This window comes from Durotheca rogersii (assembly GCF_024521655.1).
Source record: "Durotheca rogersii strain YMJ 92031201 chromosome Unknown GGS23scaffold_13, whole genome shotgun sequence".
In the NCBI taxonomy this organism is placed as follows: Eukaryota; Fungi; Ascomycota; class Sordariomycetes; order Xylariales; family Xylariaceae; genus Durotheca; species Durotheca rogersii.
Window position 1 is genome coordinate 551,734 of NW_026251244.1, and position 23,882 is coordinate 575,615.

General features: G+C 58.3%; 10 protein-coding genes across 10 annotated transcripts; 5 read left to right on the forward strand and 5 right to left on the reverse strand.

The window, feature by feature from the left end:
* Positions 1–1,550: 1,550 nt before the first annotated feature.
* GGS23DRAFT_99370 (3-oxo-5-alpha-steroid 4-dehydrogenase-domain-containing protein) lies at positions 1,551–3,118 on the forward strand. The gene is made up of 2 exons (XM_051521448.1): positions 1,551–2,113; positions 2,202–3,118. Exons 1-2 carry the CDS (start codon positions 1,858–1,860, stop codon positions 2,987–2,989), a joined length of 1,044 nt encoding a protein of 347 aa, XP_051371120.1. The 5' UTR covers positions 1,551–1,857; the 3' UTR covers positions 2,990–3,118.
* A 450-nt stretch (positions 3,119–3,568) lies between these two features.
* GGS23DRAFT_99366 (uncharacterized protein) lies at positions 3,569–4,966 on the reverse strand. Its single transcript, XM_051521447.1, has one exon. It carries the CDS (start codon positions 4,788–4,790, stop codon positions 3,702–3,704), a length of 1,089 nt encoding a protein of 362 aa, XP_051371121.1. The 5' UTR covers positions 4,791–4,966; the 3' UTR covers positions 3,569–3,701.
* Positions 4,967–5,141: 175 nt separating this feature from the next.
* Positions 5,142–6,664, reverse strand: GGS23DRAFT_605703 (RecQ family ATP-dependent DNA helicase; the record flags this gene model as incomplete). The annotated part of the gene is made up of 2 exons (XM_051519798.1): positions 5,142–6,379; positions 6,460–6,664. 2 exons carry the CDS (start codon positions 6,662–6,664, stop codon positions 5,142–5,144), a joined length of 1,443 nt encoding a protein of 480 aa, XP_051371122.1.
* A 2,549-nt stretch (positions 6,665–9,213) lies between these two features.
* On the forward strand, positions 9,214–12,241 carry GGS23DRAFT_597638 (putative cell morphogenesis protein Sog2; the record flags this gene model as incomplete). Its single annotated transcript, XM_051518651.1, has 3 exons — positions 9,214–9,572; positions 9,640–9,751; positions 9,809–12,241. 3 exons carry the CDS (start codon positions 9,214–9,216, stop codon positions 12,239–12,241), a joined length of 2,904 nt encoding a protein of 967 aa, XP_051371123.1.
* Positions 12,242–13,166: 925 nt separating this feature from the next.
* GGS23DRAFT_605705 (uncharacterized protein) lies at positions 13,167–14,848 on the reverse strand (the record flags this gene model as incomplete). Its single annotated transcript, XM_051519799.1, has 2 exons — positions 13,167–14,430; positions 14,544–14,848. 2 exons carry the CDS (start codon positions 14,846–14,848, stop codon positions 13,167–13,169), a joined length of 1,569 nt encoding a protein of 522 aa, XP_051371124.1.
* Positions 14,849–15,548: 700 nt separating this feature from the next.
* On the forward strand, positions 15,549–17,221 carry GGS23DRAFT_572295 (Ydc2-catalyt-domain-containing protein). The gene has a single exon (XM_051516615.1). The coding sequence runs from the start codon at positions 15,935–15,937 to the stop codon at positions 17,150–17,152; it is 1,218 nt and encodes a 405-aa protein (XP_051371125.1). The 5' UTR covers positions 15,549–15,934; the 3' UTR covers positions 17,153–17,221.
* GGS23DRAFT_572296 (uncharacterized protein) lies at positions 17,222–18,715 on the reverse strand. The gene is made up of 4 exons (XM_051516616.1): positions 18,202–18,715; positions 17,934–18,085; positions 17,733–17,871; positions 17,222–17,661 (listed from the first exon to the last, which is right to left on the reverse strand). The coding sequence occupies exons 1-4, from the start codon at positions 18,291–18,293 to the stop codon at positions 17,544–17,546; spliced, it is 501 nt and encodes a 166-aa protein (XP_051371126.1). The 5' UTR covers positions 18,294–18,715; the 3' UTR covers positions 17,222–17,543.
* Positions 18,716–19,111: 396 nt separating this feature from the next.
* On the forward strand, positions 19,112–20,210 carry GGS23DRAFT_99603 (uncharacterized protein). The gene is made up of 2 exons (XM_051521451.1): positions 19,112–19,293; positions 19,409–20,210. Exons 1-2 carry the CDS (start codon positions 19,221–19,223, stop codon positions 20,062–20,064), a joined length of 729 nt encoding a protein of 242 aa, XP_051371127.1. The 5' UTR covers positions 19,112–19,220; the 3' UTR covers positions 20,065–20,210.
* Positions 19,905–20,830, forward strand: GGS23DRAFT_99536 (uncharacterized protein). Its single transcript, XM_051521450.1, has 2 exons — positions 19,905–20,566; positions 20,642–20,830. Exons 1-2 carry the CDS (start codon positions 20,096–20,098, stop codon positions 20,768–20,770), a joined length of 600 nt encoding a protein of 199 aa, XP_051371128.1. The 5' UTR covers positions 19,905–20,095; the 3' UTR covers positions 20,771–20,830.
* On the reverse strand, positions 20,211–22,372 carry GGS23DRAFT_610601 (uncharacterized protein; the record flags this gene model as incomplete). The annotated part of the gene is made up of 3 exons (XM_051520341.1): positions 20,211–21,417; positions 21,451–21,850; positions 21,934–22,372. 3 exons carry the CDS (start codon positions 22,370–22,372, stop codon positions 20,853–20,855), a joined length of 1,404 nt encoding a protein of 467 aa, XP_051371129.1. The 3' UTR covers positions 20,211–20,852.
* Between the last annotated feature and the right edge of the window lie 1,510 nt (positions 22,373–23,882).

The following is a 23,882-nucleotide window of genomic DNA, read 5'->3' on the forward strand; positions in this document are numbered from 1 at the left end:
ATCCTTCCGAACTACCGTCTTATCGCAGGACGGGTGGGGGCACAGCACGAGCGTCTTGTCGCAGTAGCGGGCGACGTGGTTCTCGACCAGCGACCTCGAGACTATCATGCTACAGCCGCGAGAGCTGTTGGGGCACCTGACAAGCAGATTATCCAGCTGGTTGAAGATGATTCTGGGCGCGGGCCGGGTCTCGGACACGAGCTTGAGAGGAAGCCGGTCGACGGGACAGACGGGATTGAGAGCGTGGGATTGGACGATGCATTTGTGGCAGAAGACGTGGTCGCAGTTCGTAATGACGGGGGACACGTAGGGCACCCGGCATATGGGGCATACGAGATTCTCGTCGACATTGCCCTCGTACTCGAGAGCCTGAAGATCTAGCGCGGCGGCGACGGCCTCACCGGCAATGTAGGACCGAGGGGTGAGGGTGGCGGAGACCAATCCTTCCTCTGGAGTATTAGGCGGAGGCATATTCAGAAGCCTCGGGGATATTCATGGAGTCGTGGGGTATCGAGTCCCGTCCGACTGACTCGGCTTCACATAGGGACATGAGGCCGTGTCGAGGCTAGGATCGGAGCGGAGGCGAAGCCGAAGGGTAAGGCGAGGCCAGAAGAGGAGGAATGGGACGGGAGACGGGATCGTTCGCCGTCTCTTGTCTGACTTGGGTTGATTTGGGGCAGCCGAGGGGCCAAGCTGGGATAGTTGCATATACCTTCTTCCCGAATGCTCTAGACGGGGTTTGGCGAGCCCAAACCCGCAGGAGAGAGGCGCGGTAGGCAGCTGTAAACGCATAATCGGGTGGGCGTGGCGTCGGGTAGGTAGGTACGTGCCCGTACCGGGCATATGCACGTAGGCATGGTCGCACGCCACCCGTACCCGTACGCCCGCTCGGCCGGGGAAGGTAGCGCCAATCTTCAGAAATGCCGCCAGTTGCCCACCAATCTAGATGTACCTACTCATACCTATACATATGTACAGACACACACACAACACACACACATATATATACTTGTCTCACGTACATCAGGCGGGATAAGCTGCCCACCTCAGGTAACCTAAGAGGTACCTCTATATATTCGAGGCGCCATGTTAGGTACCCAAGGTACAGCCTCAGGGGCCTGCCATGCGTTATGCGTGGAAGGCAGGGTCGATGTCGACGATACCTCACCTTGCGACGTTCCTGCATTGGACACCACGCTGATAGGTGCTTGCTTCCTTAACCCCGAACCTGGGCACATAGGTACCTATGTCTATGCCGCTATGCATGTATCTGCCCGGTATATGAGAAGAGTCCGTAAGGTACCCAACTTAACCTAGCCTCCCCGACGTAGGTACCTGTATGTGTAGGTATGTGGATTGGCTGCATATTGCAGATACCTTACAAGTACTCGAGTACACGGATAAGGTACCTCAACCTCTGGTGTCTTATATGTATACGCACCTATTCGATACAATAAGTACCCAAGATTAGAGGTAGTATTGTGATAATGTACCTGCCCTAATCTACCTTATTGATTCCGCGAGGTCTTATTGGATGTGCGACGACGCGTTACGTAGCTCTCAATAGCTCGCTCTCTTGCTTTTTCGGGCTTTAATTTGGAGTCGCCCAACAAATTCCAAATTCCACACAAAATTCTAGACAACACGCAGAGAGAGAGAGGGAGGTCTTGGATTCCTTCTCCCTCACCCCCATCCCTTATCCAACTTATACCTACATACCTACTTATCTATCTACCTACCTGCCTCACCTCTCTTCCACCACCTAACTTTTGGTGGCAGAGGCAGCCCGACTGAAAGCTCGGCCTGGCTGTCGTCGCTGCGTGAAGCAGATCTGTGCCATACCTACCTATCTTCAACATGGCTGGCTTGACCTTCAAAGTCACTAATCGCTCTCGGAAGGGCCTCAGGGGCCTGCCGCCCTCCCTCGAGCTGCCTGCCGAGGCTACCGTCGAGGACGCCAAGGTTGCCATCGCCCGAGCCGCCGAGGTCCGGGACCACAATCGCATCGGCATCTTCGACCCCGTCTCCAAGAAGACCCTCAAGGACCGCAACACCCAGCTGCGCGAGCATCCCGAGGTCATCAAGCATGGCGAGCTGCTGGTCAAGGACCTGGGTAATGCCCCCCCCCCCCCCCCCCCCCCCCCCTTTTTTTTTCTTTCTGGCTACGCGGCAGATTTGCTAACACCGGCCGCGGTCGACAGGCCCCCAGATTAACTGGCGCTCCGTGTACGTGATCGAGTACCTCGGGCCTCTGCTCTTCCACCCGCTCTTCTACGGCCTGCGGGCGCACATATACCCGGCCGTCTACCCCTACGTCAAGGACTTCGTGCCGCTGCCCAGCAGCAGCAGCTCCGGCGAGCTCTCCTTCGCCCAGCAGGCCGCCTTCGCCATGATCACGGCCCACTTCGTCAAGCGCGAGCTCGAGACGCTCTTCCTGCACAAGTTCTCCGCCAGCACGATGCCCTTCGCCTACGTCTTCCGCAACTCCTTCTTCTACTGGGTCTTCGCCGGCCTCCTCGGCGCCCTCGAGGTGTACGCCCCCTTCTCCCCCTCCGCCCGGGTCCCCACCGTCGCGCCGCCCGTCCCGCCCTTCTCCGCCCCCCTCTCCGACGTCCTCCCCCCCTTCCTCGCCTCCCTCACCCCCGCCGACTATGTCACCTATCTCGGCATCGCCCTCTTCGCCGTCGGCGAGATCGCCAACTTCGACGTCCACTACTACCTCGCCCACCTGCGCAAGCCGGGAGAGACGGCCCGCAAGATCCCCCGCGGCCACGGCTTCGGCCTCGTCACCTGCCCCAACTACATGTTCGAGATCATCGCCTGGGCCGGCATCATTCTCGTCACCCGCAGCCCCGCCCTCCTCTTCTTCATCACCATCGGGTCCTACTTCATGTACACCTGGGGCTGGGGCAAGGAGAAGGCCTACCGCAAGCAGTTCGGCGACAAGTACAAGAAGAAGCGCCACGTCATCCTCCCCGGTCTCCTATGAGCCGTGCCCCTTTCCCCCGGGTATAAACCTTTTGCGAGGGGAAGCACCGAAACTATACGATACGCGTCGTATATATACGACCCGGGAGACGCTTTAAGTGCTGCATTATGAACATGAAGAGATGAGGCGCGGCTGGGAGATGACGGGTGGAAGTAATAAATAATCTACGAGTAAACAAGACCCTTGGAATATCAACGGGCCGGTAGCATCTGGAAATAGAACCGGTATACATAACTTATCACGTTATTACGTTGCATCTATCTTGATAATATCCATTTTCTGTCACCATCGAACGTGTTGATCGTCGTAATACATAGATCGTGCGGGGCGGGGTACCATCCTCGTAGCCGGACATACTGCCATATCCTCGTCGAGATCCCAACCGGAAGCTCCCCCTCCTTCTCTTCCTCTCTCCTTGCAGAGGAATCCCTTACCTTACCGGCCATCCGCTTGCTCGCGGATCCACGATCCCTCGGGGAATGACCCAAAGTATACACCCGGTGCCCAGAACCTGCGTTAATTAAAACCGTCGAGTAACCCACAGCAATCCCCCGTCCGCCCGCCCGCGCGAACAAGTTGGGAACGCAGCGTAGCCGTGCCGCCAAAGATTGTGCGTCCGCTCGTTGGTACGAGTGTGCGTATCCGCAACTGCGCTCGCACGCCCTGCGTATGTTAACTAGCTACCTAGGTAGTTTGTCAGCCATATCATCCCTCAGCCCGTCACCGCCAAAGGGTCGGGATCTCGCGTCGGATTCTCTATCGTATCTGCGGTCGCGGTTCGCTCGACGGCCGCTTCCGGCTGGGGGGTGCTCGCGTTGGGCGGGCTAGACGGCTCAGGGGCTCGATAGGTTTCGAGATTCATCCTGTCGTCGACGGCCGGCGCCTTGCCCTTGGCTAAGCTCGTCGGTGCCTGCTGCGCGCTCCGTAGGCCCGCGTCGAGGACTAGTTCTAGCGCCGGTGGGCCGAGCCTCAGGGCTTCATGTAGGTCTGTGGCCATGGCCTCGCTAATGAGCGCTGTGATTGCCTCGTCCGTAACGACGCCAGCCCCTCTTCTCATTCGCACACCGCCATCTGCTGTGTTGCCCTGACGACTGCCTGGTCTACTGTCGCTGCCGGACCAGCTGCTCCTGCTGCACTGGCTACAGCTGTCGCTTCCGCTGCCTTCCCTCACAAGACGCATAGTCTCCTCGAGCACGAGGAAGTCGCGCTCAAGAACCTCGGCCCAGTTTTGCACGTTGCCGAGCTCCTTGATCCGACGCTCCGTGTCGCGAGCTAGCTTCTGCAGCTTGTCATTCTCCCGGCGTAGACCGTCGGTCGCCCGCTCGACGTCGCGTTCCTGCTTCGTTAGCGCCGCTGCGTTCGCGTGTAGCAGCGACGCGCGCGACTGCAGCTCCGAGTCGAGCATGTTCGACATGGACGCCACCACCGCCGCGCGCGCCTCATCGATGTGGCGCTGCGTCGTTGTTGCTGTTCGCGGCGGGGGCGGGTGAGCGGCATCCCCAGCCCCCGCGGTGCCAGATGTGGTAGCTGCCGACGCGGTCGTCGGAGGTGACGCAGCGCTTCCGGCGGACGTCGACGCCGAGGCGGAGTGGGATTGCCGAGGGCGCGGGGAGGAGGACGAGAGGGACGGCGGAAGGTGGGACGACTTCGCGGTGTTGGACGAATTGGCTGCATTATTCGGAGCTAGTACGGGCGGGATGGGAACCGGGGTGTCGGGGACAGGGAAGGAGGACGAGGGCGCGTTGGAGATGGGAGGCGGTGCTGACGCGCTCGATGAGCAGGATGCCGCCGGGGCCGACATGATTAGAACGACACGCTCTCTGAAAACTCGAATATGGACGCAGCTTGGCGACCGCACGGGGCGGGAATGGGAGCCCTCGTTAGAGAAAGCGAACAAGAAACGGAAAGCAGAAGTGTCGGATTGCTAGCCTCCGGATGATGAGCAGCTTTCAACAGACAAATGAGCTCCTGGGAGCTGTGTGGGTGGTTGTTGTTAAAACATATGCGGGGTCGACTGAGCCGATTGGAGGGATTCGGAATGACTTGCATGCGGTGCCAGCAGCATCGCTATACTGGTCTGCTCTCGACAGCGCCTGGTTGTAGATGTCACACTACGAATCGGACCTACTCTTCCCAGCGTCGGCCCTCCAAATCATTCATCCCAATCTACGTCGTACAGCCCTTCTTCTCTCTGCGTGCTGACCCACTCCTCGCTGGCGAGCCCACGCATGAACCGTCGCTGTAGGTCGGCGCTGTCCTTGTGCCAATCGCACGCATAGTCGCATTCTGGGGTGTCATTCTCGCCAAAGTAGCTGCAGATGAGCTTATGACGACAGGCGCTCGTGCTCTCGCAGTATTGAGCCAATGCCTGCAGGCTCCTAGCGCGCGCTTCAAAATTGGAGTTGGACGTTGCGCGGTCTCGCATAATCAGGCTGCTGACCCTGTCCCTATCTTCGCGACTGTAGTATAAGAAACAGTACGCGGCATTGCCGTCGCGCCCGGCCCGTCCGGCTTCTTGATAGTACCCCTCAAAAGACTTGGGCAGCCGCCAATGCACAACGAACCGAACATTGTCCTTGTCGATGCCCATACCAAACGCGGTTGTAGCCACGATTATATCATATCCAGGCTCGTCGGAAACCCAGCTGGAGAGAACTCGCTCCTTGGTTTCCTTGGTCAGCTTGGCGTGGAAGGGCTGAGCTCCAATGCCCTCCTGTCTGAGCTGCGAGGCGAGACTCTCGCATTCATCTCGCGAAATGGTGTAGATGATGCCGGGGACGCTGTCCGGGCGCTCGCCTAGGGCGGCAAGCTCAGCTTTCCGCGGATCCTCAGCTCTACGCTGATACACGCTACGAAGCCACCTTAGAAAGTCCTCTAATCGCTGGTCGTCCTCATCGCATGTAAACCGGATTTCGAAGTGAAGGTTGGGTCGGTGGGCAGTCATGGTGAATGCCTTGAGCCTCTGCGGATCCGTGTCCAACCCGAGAGTAGCGAGTACGTCCCTTCTCACCTGGCTGTTGGCAGTTGCCGTCAGGCAAATAATGGGCACATCTGGGAAGGACTCCCGAAACCAAGCCAATCTCTTGAAATCCTTACGGAAGTCATGTCCCCATTCACTAATGCAGTGGGCCTCGTCGATGGCGATGCGGGCAAGCTCTCGCTGTTCGTAGACCACCCTGAGCCTGTCTCGAAAGCGGTCCTGGGCGCACAGCTCGGGAGTCACGTAGAGCAACCGGGTGCGCGGGTGGCCCGTTTTGAGGTCATTCATGATGCGATCCTTTTCCGCGGGGGGTGTATTGCTATTCAGCGAGCTGGCGTCAATATCAGCAGCCCGAAGGCCGTCCACCTGGTTCATCATGAGACTCAGCAGTGGCGATACGACGATGGTGACTGGGTTTCGACCGGTGTAAGCAACACTACAGGTAGCACGGGGACGGGGACGGGGACGGGGACGACAAAGGAGTACATACTACCCTGATCAACCACGGCTGGAAGTTGGAAGCACAAACTCTTCCCGAAGGATGTGGCAGCTTGCACAAAGACATCGTTGCCGTCCAACGCGGCTTGTATGATCTCCCGTTGAAACGGGCGGAAGCCGGTCTTGTTGAATTGGCGACGGAGCGTAAAGTCGAGATCCGGGAAGATAAACGAGTTCGATCTGAGAAGGGCGGGCATTTTGACGCCGATCACATAGTCATCCGTGCCGTCGCTACGTTTTGCGTGTATTCTGGGGGCTAGGTAGATAGCTCCCCTGAGAAAGGCGGATACGCCGCTACCTCAGGCCCAGTGCGTACGCTGTGAACGGATGGGCCACCTACCAGCGGTCGAAGTTGTGCTTTTGTGGATGCCTGTAGGTATATGTAAATGGCAGAGCGTGGTTGGGTGGTGGGTGGTGGGTGGTTGTGGCAGTGTGTGTGCGTGTGTGTGTGCGATCGATGTGTGGTGGCTATGAAGGCGAGTCGGGTATACGGTGCGTAGCAAGGTCAGTCATACATACCGCTAGCGATCCAGATCCAGGTCGAGGCCGACGGGACCATCCAGTGCCATCCCGACGACCAAAGTGCCTGGGCCGGTGTCACATGTAGCGAGTTGGAAATGATGGACGTTGGTGTACTACATCAGTAGGAGCGCTGCCGGGAGAGGCCTCTGCATTATCGAGATCTTCGAAAAAATAAATATTAGGTTACGGACAAGACGGGAAGACCCGGATGAGGTCAGATCCTAGCTAGCAACTAGTGATAACTTTGTGGTCGCCGCCCCTGAGAAGGGGCTCAAAGGACCAGCCCCAGACCCGTCTGAGTTTATTTCTTCCACTCTGCTCCCGTGTCGTCGCGCCTTCTGTCCGTGTCTTTTTGCCTTTCCGCCACATCATCGTGCAGCAAGGTTTAGGCAGTTGCCCAAGGTCGGCTACGTCCCGGCCATAGGTATTGTACCCAGGTACCCATACCACGGAAAATAGTGAGGTACATACCTAGGTACCTACATACGCTACAATACTTGAGGTACTACCCACACTCCGTCCCGAGTACCAGAGGTACCCAACGTAAGTAAGCGTGTACATCAGTAAGTGCTAGTCGTCGCATTGATCTCCGCTTGTCGCGTGGGAACATGGGACGTGCCCTGCACCTGTTGTTGGTAGGTATCGCTATTAGTAGATTAAATTGGAGCCAACACGGAAACGTAATGCAATACAGTAACACGCCTACGTCCTTGCACCGAGAGGTATGTATAGTATGTACACGGACAGATATACACGCATGCAAATTAGGAGGTAGTATACTGTCAGACCTCAGCACCTTCTTCCCTCTCACCCACGCCACCGACTGTAAGGTACCGAAGGCGCGACAACATCCTCGTAAGCTGTTTGTCGTGTTCCTGGCTTTTTCTTTTCTTTTTCCTATGCACAATGCATTAGGTGCCTTTTCTCACTGCAGAAGCCATAATAATATGTACCTTGCAGGGAACGTGAGGTTATGTCATGTCGGATAAGACTCGAGGCACGGCCGGTCCGCAGTGCTTACGACGTGATGGATAGCTACCCAACCCGTGCCCAGATGGATTCTTCTATTCTAATTTTGGGGATTCCTAAGCTCCTATACGGAAATACATATATGCACACATACCTTACCTCTACCTTGAGTTAGGGGGGGATTGAAAGTATGTAAGTCGGTAAGCTGAACTTAGGGGGAAGGGGCGAGAGAAAAAAAATAAAAAAATAAACGGCGGCTGGTAAGTACGCCCCTCGTCAGTCGCTCTCTTCTGAGCCTCTTTCCACGAGTCGCGACAGAGAAGACAGGGGGCAGCTGCAGAGAGAAAAAGCCCCCACAATTACTTGATTTGCCAACACGGTCTTTCCCCTTTCCTCTGTCACACCCACCCTTGCGCCTTCCTATGGTTGTCCGAGTCGCATACTACCTACCTACGTACTACCTGCCTACATACTACCTACCTAGACTTGTTACTACGAGTACTACCTACACCATATACCGCGTATACGTATAGGTACTAAACCATTCATGGGAACTCCACGCCCCCTGTGGCGCTGTCGACCCCCTTCCTCCTCCTCTGCTACTACAATGCCTACTCATACATCACTAAATCGCTAAGCCAGGCCATGAACAAAGAATCCCCTTCTACTGTGTGAAAATCCCCACATGTCCACAGCCCAAAGGCCTTGATCCCTGGTGCCTTGCGCCGCACACCTTTCTCGCCTGGCCGCCCGGTCCCCCTAACGACCTGGAAGACTGGAGCACCGAGAACTGGGGATTCCTCGCAAATTTCTGCACACTTCGACGACTTCAGTGCTTCCTCACCCTTCTCCTCGACTCAACGTGTTTCAACTCCGACCCTTTTCAACAACTCGACGCCAAGGTGCTCCCAGGCACTCCGTTGAAACACGCCGTCCTCTCCTCCGCTCCAGATCCCACGCGTCAGCAAACGTCTCTTTTCTGACGTCGACAGGCTGGATTGCATGGGCACCGCCGTCTTATTACCATGATCTTACATGTCTTGTTGGGCTCACCAATCTCTCCTGTGCAATATTCTGCTTCACCTTAGGACATAGTCATAAGGGACCCGCCTCGACGGTACGCTACCCTGAAGTTCAGAGCGATCAAACCGGCACCCCATATCTCATTTCGAGACGTACGTACGCTTCACGAGACAACACCCTCCGGCCGTAGCAGCCCGAACCTCCTCTTGTCATGAATGTCGCCCTAGGCAGCATGGCCGCCACCGTCATCCCGCCTCAATCCTCTGCCTCAAGAAACATGCCTCCAGGGATACGCAGAGTGCCCCCGACCACCACGTTTCCTCCTCCTCCGATCCCCGAGCAATTCAGCATGTCGGCTAGCAACAGTTCGGGTTCGATGCTGTCCGCCACCACGCCCTTGTCGGCAGCCCAGGTCATCGCCCTAGCCACGGAGGCGATGAGTAGCGCTCTGCAAGAAAACGAGAACCAGGCTGCCGAAGCCAGCGGCGTCAGCACCGAGCTCAAGCCCGGTGTGACAATCGATCTCAGCCGGAAGAATATACAGGCACTGCCGGATGAGGTAGTAGACATAATCAAGAACGAGTTGGAACGGTCAGTCACCACGACTTCGGGCAATACCAGGGTCTGGCATCGTGCTGACATCAATATACTTCTCTAGGCTCGCGCTCTCGCATAACAAATTAAGCTCTCTACCATCTAGGTTTTCGGAGTGTACGCATTTGCGTTATCTGAACGTTCGGAACAATCAGATCAGGGAGTTCCCTTTATCGGTAAACCCAATGCCTGCCTCCTTATACATCCCGGTCCGTATCTGACGAGTTCTCCAGCTGTGCGACCTCAAGTCACTTGAAATATTGGATATGGGACGGAACAAGATCCGAGTCCTTCCCCCGGAGATCGCCAAATTAACTTCGCTCAAGGTACTAGCCGTGCAGAAGAATCGAATAGAGGAACTTCCGCTTTGCCTAGCCGACATGGTCTCGTTGCAGATGTTAAGGCTAGACGGAAATAATATCCTCTTCCCCCCGAAGGAGATACTCCAGGTTCAAGGCGGCAGCCCCCCCAACGAAGGCTTCTTGAAGGAGAGCGAGATGACGGAGGTCACTGTCACTGCGCATATAAAGAGATATCTGAGGCAGAAGTCCCAGAGTATGCTTGGAAGAGAGAAGGAGGGCGAGAATGGCGGAGATGAGCTTAGCGAAGGCACAGAGACCCCACGAGTACCTATCCGAAGGGTGGTCAGCGGCCGGTTCCCCATCCGAGTGAATGGGAGTGACGTGTCGGACCCGAGATCCCCGGCAATACTTCGAGCACCCCCGATACCATCTCGGTCGCACGCCCGGGGTCTCTCGCAGCAGAATGGGGTCATTCGCCGACCTGGCGTAATGCCTTTAACTATCGGGACTCCGAATGAGAGGGTACGGTCGAACAGCGAGACCCTATCGCAGACAACGAGTACGGTGCGGCCGTCCGAACGACACCGACGCATGGGTATCGTCCCCAGGAAAGGGACCGAGCTCGGTACCTTAGATGAGGGCCAAGCGAACAACCGCTTTAGTCATTACCGTGGGCTGAGCCACGGCTCGTCCATGACGGGCAGCATAGACCCGAATGCCAGCTCCGCAGTCAGTCCCAACAGCCCAGCGGAACCATTACTCCATCGACCGAATTACGTACGACGTCTATCTATTCTACCGGAACAGCGACGAGAATCCAGGATATTTGACCCCGTTATCGAGTCCGCCAAAGGCATTCTCTACGCAATCTTCCAGATCCACCCAATGATACAACTGTTTACGAGGCTGACGAACGACGGTACCTCCAAGCGGTCGAGTCTCGAAATTGTGTTCTACAACACCAACGATCACGTGGAGCAATTGGAGCAGGAGATACAAAAGCATGAATTCGTTGCTGACAATGGGCCCTACACCCCTCGCGAAAACGAGAATGTCCAAAGGGCCGTCCTGACTTTGATTAACGCCTACAGCCATATTTGTTCGCTCCTCATGGACAATATGGATACCATTGTGGACAACGGCGATCCCCGTTACATTCGGACGATGGTAATGTTGCTCTACCATAGTATTATGGAACTTCGTGTTACAGCCAACGAAATCTCTGGGGATGGTGTTGGACACGCGCCCAGTCAGAGATACCACCGACCAGCCCTCGACGATACTATCAAGCCTCACTCGCGCGAAAGTTCCATGACGCCCACAATAGAGCGACCTGGATTGGCTGGTCGGCCACGGCCTGGGGCCTTTGTCCATAACCCCAGCAGCCTCCGCGTCTCAACGGATGTGTCGGTCCCCTATATCAACGGCACGGGACGAACCGCTCAGGTTACGTCTGCGACCCCCCGATCCGGAGAATCGTTTACGTCCTCAACCGCAGACATTCGATACGCCGCCGACTTCACCGCAGACGAGCGCGCGTTCGAGAGGATATTCCTGTCTTTGCAAAAATCCTCAGATCTGGTCATGCGTATTCTCCCCAATATCAACCAGCAGTTCATGTTGGGTAAGCGTAACGCCGAACATCAACGATCTCCGGATCAGACGATCCGTTGCTGGAAGAGCCTCATCGCCAAGTGCTCTATCGCGATCAACGATACAGAGCGCCTTAAGGATCGGCTATCACTTATCAAATTAAAGGAACCCGGTGTTAGGACAGACCCCCTCTTCTGGATCCTGTGCAAGAGTTTTATCGATTCTTGGGCCGAGTTCGGGAGCCGATTGAAGGCCTCGATGGATCAAATACCGTTCCCTCTGGACACGCGCACGAAATTGCGCCCCATTCAAATCAGCATCAAAGAGACTAACCAGCTGATCATGACCTCTCCATGGCAATATCTTCTCCGACACGCCGGCAACCATATCAATGATGTATCCGGCCACTACCCATCCGGCCATTACTCATCCAACCACTACCAATCTAATTCCTCCGTCAGCCAAATGCAATTGCCCATGACACCTCAAAGCGCTGCTCTCGGACCGGCCGTGCAGGCGACCGTGCCATCCACGCCACAGAGCGCATCGTTTGCCAACGCCTTCAACGGGAACGTCTTTGAACGAGCTGACGCACTGATATCTATGGGAGGGCTATCGATGTCTCGGCACGGGACAATGAACAGCACCTCTACATCCTTAAGCTCTTCGTTCTCTTCCTTGACGTCGGTGCAGGACGACCGCCAGGCCATGTTGAGCCCGAACGGGAACGCGGGGTCGACATCTTTCCGACATAACAAGCCCTCATTCTAGTTGAATTGGGCTAAATGGATGGATCGACGAATGCGTTAACCGGCCCACGTCGTGGACAGTCGATTTGGTTGTTTCAAGCTACCGAATACGCCGTGGGATCGCGATATCAGGAGCGGTTAGGGGGAGCCGGGTGAGATCAGGGCACGAATGAGCAGGTTGCGTGCCGGTCCCGGTCGGCTGCTCGTTTGCGGTCTGTTTTGGTTTAACTATGTTGCATAAATGTACCGTATTCCTAGTCATGCATGGGAAACGGCGTCCACTCTCTTCGGTATGTAAAGGACACGAGACACTTGTTCACGGTTTTCAAACGCATGGGCCGGCGTTATCATGTAAATGTGTCAAATTATAATGTCTGAATACCACACCAGCCTGGTCATATCCTTACTGTCTTAGCCTATCGACATTGGGGACCTAGGGCACGTTTTTTTTCTTTTTTTCTTTTCTATTTTCGAGAGCCGCTTCTGTGCGTGACGATGAGAAGAAGAGGGACCAGTTTGCACATGTATGATAAATAATTAATCTAATAGACTACGTACCATAGAAACCTATAAATATCTGGCTCAAGCTATTTGAGATTATAGGTAGGTAGGTAGGTAGGCACCTAGGTTTGCGTGTAGATGATGTATGCCACTACCTTCTGAGGGGCCATGCATTGTCGTTATTTATCCATTAGTGGTTGACGGCCGGTTTTTTGGTTCATGTACATGCTTGATTCTATCTAGGTATGTATATGCGGACGGATATGACAACCACGTATCAGATCTATAAACCGATAGCCAACTGCCTGGAGGGTCTCGCATAACCACGCTCTTTTTCTTTTTCTTTCCTTTTCCAACGCTGCTTTCTATTTTGCTTTTTTTTTCTCGGTATATATTGTTATCTGCTCTGCGCCTACCCCGCGTCTCGGGGCCCGGCCGGCTCTGGCCTACTTGAGGGTGACGAGCTCCTCGGCGCTGGTGGGGTGGATGGCGATGCAGGCGTCGAGGTCCTTCTTGGTGGCGCCCATCTTGACGGCGACGCCGAAGCCCTGGAGCATCTCGCCGCTGCCGAGGCCCATGATGTGCAGGCCGACGACGCGCTGCTCGGGGCCGGCGCACACCACCTTGTACCGCGTCGGCGCCTTGTGCTCGGGCTCCATCATGGCGTAGTACATGGCGGTGAAGCTGGTGCGGTACACCGTCAGGTTCTCGCGGCCGTACCGCGCCTCCGCCTGCGGCTCCGTCAGCCCGACGCTGCCCACCTCCGGGTGCGCGAACACGACCGACGGCACGTCCTCGTACGAGATGCGCGCCGCCGCGAACGCCGCGCCCCCGTACAGCCGCTCGGCGAGCCGCCGCCCCGCCGCGATCGCCACCGGCGTCAGCTCGACGCGCCCCGCCACGTCGCCGAGCGCGAAGATGTTGTCGACCGACGTGTTCTGGAACTCGTCCACCACGACGTGGCCCTTGGCGTCGAGGCGGACGCCGGCCTCCTCGAGCCCGAGGCCGCGCGTCAGGGGCGTCCGGCCGATGGCCCAGATGAGGTGGTCGGCGCCGTCGAGGGTGGCCTCGCCGGCGGGGCCGCGGTAGGCTATGGTGAGCGCGCCGGTGGCGGGGTCGCGCTCGACGCGGGTCAGGGCCGACTCCTTGTGCACGCGGACGCCGAGGCGCTCGTACTCGGCGGTGACGCCCTCCTGGATCATGGGGTCGAAGGCGCGCAGGACGGTCTGGTGGCGGATGAAGAGGTGGGTCTCGACGCCGAGGGCGTTGAACATGCCGGCGAACTCGACGCCGATGTAGCCGGAGCCGACGATGGCGACCCTGCGGGGGAGGGCGTCGATGTCGAAGAAGCCGTCGCTGTCGGTGCCGAGCTCGGCGCCGGGGATGTCGGCGGGGGGCCTGGCGGGCTCGCCGCCGACGGCGACGACGATGCGGTTCGCGCGCACGGTGGCGGTGGAGCCGTCGTCGAGGGCGATCTCGACCTCGTGCCGGCTGAGGAGGCGGGCGCGGCCGTGGACGTACTCGATCTTGTCGTTGGCGAGGTTGCGCTCGTAGATGCCGTTGAGCCGCTTGACGTAGGCGTCGCGCTTGCGCTTGAAGGCGCCGAAGTCGAAGGGCTTGGCCTCCTCGACCGAGAAGCCGTAGGCCTTGGAGTCGCGGATGGCCTCGGCGATGGCGGCGGCGTTGAAGGTGACCTTCTTGGGCACGCAGCTGTGCGCCGGGTGAGAAATGGTTAGCTAGCTATCCTGGGGCCCGAACTCGCAGCACCATAGCAATACGTATATATATGTATGCGTGAAATCGGAGATAGGGGGTCGAATTACCCAACATTGACGCATGTGCCGCCGAGGCGCTGGGCCTCGACAATCATGGCCTTGGCACCAAACTTGCCGCTGGCCATGCGAGCGGCACCGAGGCCACCGCTGCCGCCGCCGATGACGAGCAGGTCGATCTCTTTCGAGATGGGGGCCATGATGGGCGGGGTGGAGGAGAAGTGCCTGGAGAGAGAGACTAGTCGCGAAGCGGCCGTGGCCGTGGCCGTTGTCTTGGAACGAGATATGGCGGCAGTGGTAGCAGCAGCGGTGGTAGCGGTGGCTGATATGCGACCAAACAACCCGAAGGCTCGCATTGACGGGTTTCTAGATGTAGGGTGAGAGAGAAGATCAGGCGGGAGGGGAGGGGAAACGGGGATGGAGGGGCAGCTGGGGGGATTATGACGTCTTATAGGGATGACCTCGCGGCATAAAGGGCGACTCGGATAATGCTGAGATGCCGGCTGCGCACGCAGAGAGCGAGGAAGATGACCGAAAAGGCGTGCTTCGTCGAGGATGGGCGATTTGAGATTTGCGATTTGGAATTCAATTCGACGGGGAGGATTACTAAGACGAACGAGTGATGCTAAGCCGAAGACCTCGAAGCTTCAACGACGATCACTAAGCCCCGGGTTGGCCGGTCGTCCTCGGCGAGGGACGAGCGCGAGCGCGCTAATCCTCGCCGACCAGCAGACCTCCGCTGAGGTTAGGTACTGCTACGTACCGCTACGTACCGCTACGCAGGTCGAGCCTTCCCTGAGTGTCCAACCTGAGTAAGGTTTGACGGGGGTGAGCTTTGACAAATCAACGGAAGGTGTTGGTGCAGGTAGGTACCTAGGTAGGAGGTGGGTAGGTACCTACCTTAGGTACCTAGGTCTCCTCTAAAGGTAGACGTGGGAGGTACCTACACCTACCTACCTCCTAGGTAGCCTATAAGGTGGTAGGTACCCCCTAGCCTACCTACTACCTAGGTAGGTAGGTAGGTATCTAGGTAGGTACTTAACTAACCTCCGTCATTCCATAGCGCCAGGGTCCAAACCTACCCTCCCTCTAGACTCAGGTACGTAGCGGTGGGTTATACCCTTACCTACCTACATCATAGTCCACTTCGAGGAAAAAGTCACGATACCGGTAAAAATATCAACACACCGGACAAACTAAAATTTCGTACGTCTTCCCACACCCTCCTATACCTACCTCCGACCTAAATTATACCATCCGGGTTTACCTATAGATCTGCCAAGGTAGTCATTCGTTCAGCACACAGTCGTTTCCCCTGACGTTTCCATCGTCCTACAAGCCTAGCACACCCATACCTATACCTACCTGCTCGTCCCCAACGCCCTCTCCCGCCTCGAGTTGGTAGGTATAGGTATAGGTATGTATGTACGGAGGGCCGTACGATGTCGTCGAACCTGACGACCCTCTTGCCCAAGCTCAAGCAGAGGCAATTGGTCCAGCTCGCCCTCCTGTGCGGCGTCCAATGCTCCGGCACCAAAGCGGACATCACCGAGCACCTCGTTGGCGTCGCCCCCGCGAGGCCCGCCAAGCCATTGGCCGCGCGGGACCGCCTGATCCTGAGCATCGACCCCGGCATACGGAACCTGGGCTACAGCGTTCTCAGCCCGGCGGCTCCTGAGCGAACCAGGGGGAGGAGGAAGGCGGCGCCTCCGCTGACGGCGGCCTCCCTGCGCTACCCGCCGCGCGTCATCCTCCACGCCTGGCGCCACCGGGACCTTCTCGAGGAGGCGGGGTACGACGAGGCCGAGGAGGCCGCTGCCGCCAAGTCCTTGTCCAAGACCCGGGCCAAAGCCAGGGCTAGGGCCAAGATGGCGGAGTATTTCAACCCGACGTCGCTGGCCGTGACGGCGGACCGGCTGCTGCGCGACGAGCTGGTGCTGCCGCTGCAGCCGACGCAGGTGCTCGTGGAACGGCAGCGGTGGCGCACGCACGGCGCCTCGGCGATCCTGGAGTGGACGCTGCGCGTCAACACGCTCGAGGCGATGCTGCACGCGTCGATGCGCACGATGCGCGAGTTGGGCCGGTGGACCGGCGACATCGCCTGGGTCGTGCCCGAGCGGGTGGCGCGCCTCTGGGAGCCGATCCTGCCGCCGCGGACGCCGCGGGCGCGGCGGGGCTCGGCTAAAAGGAGCACAGATGATGATGATGGTAACGAGGAAGGGGAGACGGAAGAAGAGGGGACCAAGAAGAAGAGAGGACGGCCGAGGAAGAAGACGACGAAAGCCGACGACAGCGCCGCGGCAGCGGACGTGATGGAGGCCGAGTTCAAGGAGCTGCGCAGGACGATGCGGTCGCAGGACATCAAGAAGCACAAGATGCGCGTGCTCCAGAACTGGCTGCTGAGCCCCGACAAGATCATCCAGCCGGCCGACGACGAGACGAAGGAGGCGATCGAGAGGTTCCAAGACAGATTCCGGCCGAGGCGCGCGCGCCAGGCGGCGAAGAGCGGACTACCGGCCGACGCGAAGGCGCGAAAGCTCGACGACCTGACCGACTCCATCCTGCAGGGCATGGCGTGGCTGAAGTGGGAGGAGAACCGGGCGCTGCTGCTCCGGGAGGAGCGGATCCCCGAGCTCTTAGACTCGGACCTCTTGGATTAAACCAAAAAGGGGAGCAAATTCTGGGTATTCCCGGATAAACAGGCGTACGGAAAGCGCACGGTGCGACATATGAATATGTATATATGTATATATATATCAAAAAAGCTCTATAATCCAATAGTACGAATATCTACACACGCTCCACTAGGGCCTGGATAGCTGGCGATTCTCAGTCCTGACTAGGACTGCCCGTGACCATCTGCGAACCGACGTGCAACTCTTCAAACTCGCCTATCCCTGGCCTGGGACGGATCGGGGTATAGCCGGCGCAGGGCAATCCAATAGTAGCCACTATCCCTCCATCTCTCCTTACTAACGCCCCCCCTGCCCCTTCCCACCAACTCTTCCCTACCCGCGAATACCGCCCCTTCGTCCCCTCGTAGCAAACGATTTACAGGAAGAGAACGCTGGTCAATCCGGTGGCCAGGAGGGCGGCGGCGGCGTAGAGGAAGGGCTGGGGCTCGGTGGCCTGGCCGGCGCCAGTGGGCGTGGCGGAGTCGTCGGAACCACTACATGAAAAAGAGGAGTCTATCAGCGAGCTACGTCCAGAGAGGCGTGACAAGAACTGGGATATACTCACGTAGGGGTGGAGCTGCTCCCGGCGACCTCGGCGTCCTGGGTCGGGGTGGCGGAGGAGGAAGCCGGGCCGGTGACGGTGCTGGAGCGGGAGCTGGTGGCGGAGCTGGAGGCGGCGCTGGAGGTGCTGGTGGGGAATTTGGCTGTTCGTCTGCGGTCAGCGGAGGGCCAGGAGGAGGAGGAGGTAGAAAAGAGGCTAACTCACAGACGGTGACGCCCTGCTCGAGGCACTTGGAGGAGTAGGCGTCGTAGGCCTGGGAGAGCACGCCGGTCTGGCAGCTCTCGGTCAGATTGCCGCGGATGGCGGGCTGCAGGGTGCCGCAAAGGGCCTCGAAGTCGGTCGGGTCGCCCTGGACACTGCGCGGACGCGGCTTGGTTAGCTTTCACCGACGCGACCGGGATACGGTATCCCTTATCATATCATCCAGCGGGTTTGCCCGAGGGCGAGGGTGAGCGGGAGGGGGGGCGCGTACCCGAGGGCGGACAGCAGACAGGCCGGCGGCGTGGCGGCGGCGACCTGGACGAAGGCCAGGACGGCGGCGGAGACGGCGAAGGAGGCACGCATGGTGGCGGGAGGGCGCGTCGGGCGTAGTAAGTCTGGCGGGGGAGAAGTCGCGGCTACTGGAGGCAACGGCGCACGCGCTGCTGTAGTCTTGTCGTACGTACGGGGCTGGCGGCGAGGGAGGACCGGTAGTAGGGTCTATTATTACGCGAAAGGGTCGGGCTAAACAGAGAATGAACGGCACGCTCGCTACACGACGACGACACGGGCTTCTTCTCTCGCGCTCTAATCAATCAAGAAGGAGTGACTGAAAGAAGGATCGAACGAGAGTTCTGCAGCGTAAGGAATGACTGCGATACGAAGAAAAAAAATGAAGGTGAGGGAGATTGGTGGTGGTGATGGTGAAGGTGAAGAGAGAGAGAGCGAAGGTGAAGGATTGGATAAATGAGACGGACGACAAGGGCCTCTCTCTCTCTCCTGAATCCGATATACCGCCTGGCCAATCCTCAAACGGCCTGCGAAGCGAGTTGTCATGGGGGGCGGTCCCCCCCCCACCGGGCTCAATTCAGGGAAACCCGTCCAGGTTCCACGTACCTTGGGTCAGGTACCGGCAGGGATGGGAAGTACCGGTTGTACCTTGGTGCATTAGCATATATCTAGGTAGGCAGGTACCTACCTAGGTAAGGTACCGACCTATATATAGGTACAACATGCGCAAACGGAGTTGTTTCCAGTAGTAACGAAGCACCTAACCATATTAATTAATCACACTAGGTACATCTGCTGGGCAGATACCTGCCTAACCGAAGCCAAAGTACGCTAGGTATATAAAGGTACCTAAGGTATAGAAAGTAAAGACATTAAACTTGCGAGGCACTACACTTCATCGTGTACAGTACCATCTACCAATGCCTACCTGCCTCTTATACTGGCTGTCACACTGTGCAAAGCAGTAATAGCTTGAGGTCTGGTCTGATATCTGATAGGTAGATGTTTATGAAGAGGTCATCCAACTTATTGACGGGCCGAGTCCAAGACGCGCTCAGAGCCCCCAACTACCAAGGTAATAATACAGCCTACATCCTCGTAAGCGAAATCACGGCCATTCTATTGATACCCCTCTCTCCTTCCCCATCACGACCTATCCTAGCTGTTCGAGATACCGGCTCAGTAGGTAGTGCCAGTCCGAGCACGTAAAACAGTACCTACCCACTACGCGACTTACACCGTAGCCATGGTCGCCGCTACCTACGACAAGATCAAGCATAAACAGACCAAGACGGGAGCCTCTCGGCGGGCGAGAGTGAACGAAGACTGCGCCAGCATCCACAAGATGATAACTACCGATATCGACGTTTCGCGTCACGGGCCGCAGGCCTCGAGGGGCGGAGAGAGGCCCAGAGGAGGGAGAGGGGAAGGCAAAGGCGCAGTTGCAGCCGCGAGCGGAGGGCCGGCTCATGTTCATACGCACCTGGCAACAGCCTGCCTGGAAACATGTCAGGAGACCGTGTGCTCGTCACCGGTAGCTAACCGCAGACGCCGCTCAACCCGCCTCCTAACACCGACTCCGCAGACCACCACCGGCCAACGAGACGGCCCCCCAGCGACGTCGAGCCGCTCCGCTCCGCCCGGTCACACCCCGCCCGCACACCGCCGCAGCTCCGGAGGAGCCGGCGCGCAGGACGTCGGGGCGGGCGGCGTTGGCGCGAGGGAGGATGGGAGGCAAGGCTCCGGTGCCGAAGCGCAGGCCGTCCGCGGGACCTCCACGGGTCCGCCGTCCGCCGTCCGCCGTCTATTGCTGGCCGACCCCCCCGCGCACCCCTTCCTCCTATAAATAGCCCGAGGGGGGGGGGACAAAGCTCGCTATGTGCGCCCGCGCGGAGTGGCAGCTGGTAGCAACCTCTTTGTGCCGGCACGCGAGAGCGCGGGCTAAACATAGCTCACGCCGCCCAAAGAGCCCGCGGCGGCGAACAATGCTTTTCACAAGCAGTCCTTGTCCCTTTGTGACTTGCGCGACCCCTGCCCCGCCCCCTTCTTCTTCTGTATCAGCGAAGCTGGCCTCCAGCCAGTCCGCAGAGAGACGACTCCCCCGCGCGTGCCGAGGAAGCGAGTATGCCCGCGAGGGATCACCAAGACATGTCACGAAGGAAACGAGCGAGGTGGAAAAGGAATCGAAAATGTCTCATTTCAGAATAATATGTACAAGTAGAATAGCCAGCCCGCCGCGCCGATGCCAATGCTGGTGGAGGGGAAATCCCGTTTCCCGCCTTGTCTTGTCTTGTCGTCGTCATTCAGCCCGCGATGATGATGGTGGTGGTGGTGGTGGATGCCATAATGTACAGAGAAGCGACCCCCAACCTAGATCCGAATTCCCCCCCCTTTTGTGTGCTCAGACAGACTAGACGGCGGAGGAGAGAGAAGAGGTGAAGGAAGAGGAAAAAAAAAGCGAGAAACCTCTCGGAAGCGTGGTATTGGTGAGAGAGAAAGAGAGAGAGAAAGCCTCGCGTCTATCCTGTCCTGTCCTGTCTAGTCTTATCTAATCATTGCGGTTCCCCCTTTTCCGTTCCGGCTCTCAAGTATGTGCGCGCGAGAGGTAGCAGGAGGAGAAGAAGAGGAGGAAATTTACAGGGAGCGGCGGAAGCCGCCGCGGCCGCGGATGCTCAGGTTCTTGCTGATGCCGGGGGCGCACTTGGTGCCGGCGGCCATGGAGATGGGGACGCTCCAGAGGCCGGAGGCGCAGCGCTGGAAGGACGAGCCGTCGGGGGCGCAGGCCCAGTCGCCCTCGTTGGAGCAGGGGCCGGACTGCACGGCGCCCGCGACGCCGGTGCCGATCGGGGCCGCCGGGCGCGTCGACGTAGGCGTGCTGGGGGGGGCCGCGACCACGCTGCTGCTCGCCGGCGGGGCGGGCTCCTCAGCATCGCACGCGGGGTCCTCAGTCTCGTCAGCCTCGCACGCGGGGTCCTCTGGTTCGGCCGAGGGCTGGGCGGGGGCGGCCGACGAAGGCACGGCGGGGGAAGCCGACGAGGGTGCAGCCGGGGTGGCGGTGGCAGTGGTGGCAGGCGCGGAGGGGTCGACAGTCAGGAAGACGCCACCGGTGCTGGAGGAGGCCGTTAGCGGGGGGGAGTCGATGGGGATGACGGTCAAGACGTCGGGGCCCGGAGCTGCGCTGGCAGCCGGCGCGGAGACGCTGGAGGAGGAGTGGTTAGAATAAGGTACGTACATGGTAGGAATAGCGGGGGCAGCAGAGGTCGAGACGGGGGCCTCAGTCTGAGCGGGGGCCTCGACGGGAGTCTCGGGGACAGCAGAGGTCTCAGGCTCGGCGGGAGTCTCGGCGGGGGTGTCAGAGCCAGAGCCGACGGGGGCGTCAGCACCGGTGGCGCAGAAGATGGCGGGGCCAGTCTTGCTCGAGTTGTTCTCGACGTCCGGGCCCGGGTTGGGGAAGACAGTGTCGATGCCCTCGCGGGTGCAGAACTCACCGCCGAGGTTAGCCTGGAAGACGGGCGGGCGGTTGGCGAAGGCGACGGCGCGCTTCACGGACGAGTCGGCGCGCTTGGCAGCACCACCCTTGATGCTGACGACGGCGCAAGACATGTAGAACTCGCGGTTGCCGGTGTTGTTGACTGAGTTTGAGAACGTTAGCACGCGTCTTCCTTGGATTACGGGGTAGGGGATGACAGAAGGAGAGGATCAGAGTGTTACTTACCCCAGGTCCAGGCGAAGACGACCTCGTCGCCCTCAGGGGCGTCGTCGGGAACGGTGAAGCTGTAGGTGCCGCCGGAGGCGGTAGGGCAGTTGCCGACGAAGGACTTGATGACGGTGAAGCTGGCGCCCTTGTCGTAGGAGAGCGAGAGCTGGCAGGAACCGCCGTTGTGGAACGCGCCGCCCTCGACGCTCATGGTGTACTGGCCACCGGGAGCGTAGGTCTTGACGGGAGCGGCCTCGGGGGTGCCGAGCAGCTTGAGGTAGCCCTTGCAAGGGTACTCGGCGGCGCTGATCGGGGAGGTGATAGAGTAGTCGATATTGGGCTCCTTGGCGTTCGGGTTGCCCTTGTACGCCAACGGCGGAGGGTCGGCCATGTTCATGTGAGCCATAGCCGAGCCGGCGGCCATCAGGGCCATCAGAGCGGTGTACACGAGCTGCATGTTGGGTAGATTTTCTTGTCTGTTTTGACGTATGTGTGTGAAAAGGAGTGTCTGGAAAGCTTCGCCTCTTCTGATCGAAGGACGGTTACGAGAACTGAACGCGAGAGGGGGGGGAGAAGGAGTGTGAATCTGCCGATTGAGCGTTTGGGATCCCGGATCTCGTTGCGAAAAGGCCGGAAAGGAGGAAAAGGCAGAGAGGGTCGAGGGTCGTCAGGTCGTTTTAATACGGGGAAGTCGATGTCAAAGCTGCCGTGGGGCGAGAGTGAATTGTACTGAACAAGGGGTGCTTTGTGGATTGTATTGTGTCCGTATTGTTCAAGGATTGACAGGACCTTTAATCGGGTACCAGATGACCGCGTCGATGAATGAATGAAGATCTGTTAGGAAACCACCTGGGACTTCCTGATCGGAATGACCAGCAAAAAAAATCAGAGTTGGGTATGAAGAGAGTGTGGGTAGACAAGAGAATCTTGCGCTGCTGTGATGGGAGAGGAGGAGAAGAGACGGACTAGAGGGTCGGACGCCTTGGATATATATAACCGACAAAATATCGACGGTATAAGTGGCCGTCAGCCAGAGTCGGCGAGGAGGAGGGGTGAGAGGGAAGAGGGAGAGGTACGTTCAGGTACAGGTAACGTACCTGGGCTGATTGTACATTTGTGGAACCTTGTACATAGCCGCGATTGTACGTGGGTCCGGGAATACGCTGCATCTACTGGTGCCTGTGTGCGTATTCTCGCACCCTCGACGCTGCGAAGTACGTACCGATGCAGGTACCGGCCCACATGGTAATACATACTGCAGGTACCTGTCTATGTACATATCTGGGCGGATATGTACCTATTCATACTTACATGCATTCACTTACATCGACCTTCAGGTGTCGAGAGCGGGCAACGTCACATTCGCAGACTCCTAGTCGACGTCCAATCCTCATTCCCGAATCCAACTCGCAGTCCCCCAGTCGCCAGCGATGTGTTCTCCGTGATGGCTGGTTCGCCGGACTAGCCCACCTTAGGTAGGTAGCTAATAGGCAAAGGCCGGACGGGGGGGGGGGCGCCCTCAATTTGGCTGACATCTTGTCTGAGTCGACGAAGCCCCTGGATCGTGAATCAGGGTATGCACAGACATGGATACCGACCACACACACCCCCCTTACCCCTACCCCTATCCCTACCCCCCCGCTATATCCGCATTGTCTACATCTATGCTTCCTGGCTGTGCTCTACCTAGGTATGCAGGTGACAGGTACCGCGCTACGTCAGCTTTTTGAGGCCGCGGGTCGTGATGGCGTATGGAAGAGGGTCGACATGCGCGCACGGCGACAGATCAACGGACCCCGATGGCATTGGCGCAGAGGGGGGGCGGGGGTAGCCGCCGGGGCATGCAGAGGAAGAGGGAAAGGGAAAGGCTGGCGGAGAAAGGTGACGACGGTCAGTCATACTAGGTCGATCTCCGCGAGGGCCAGAACCTATGGGCATTCCTCGAGGAGACAGGCAGACAATATCTA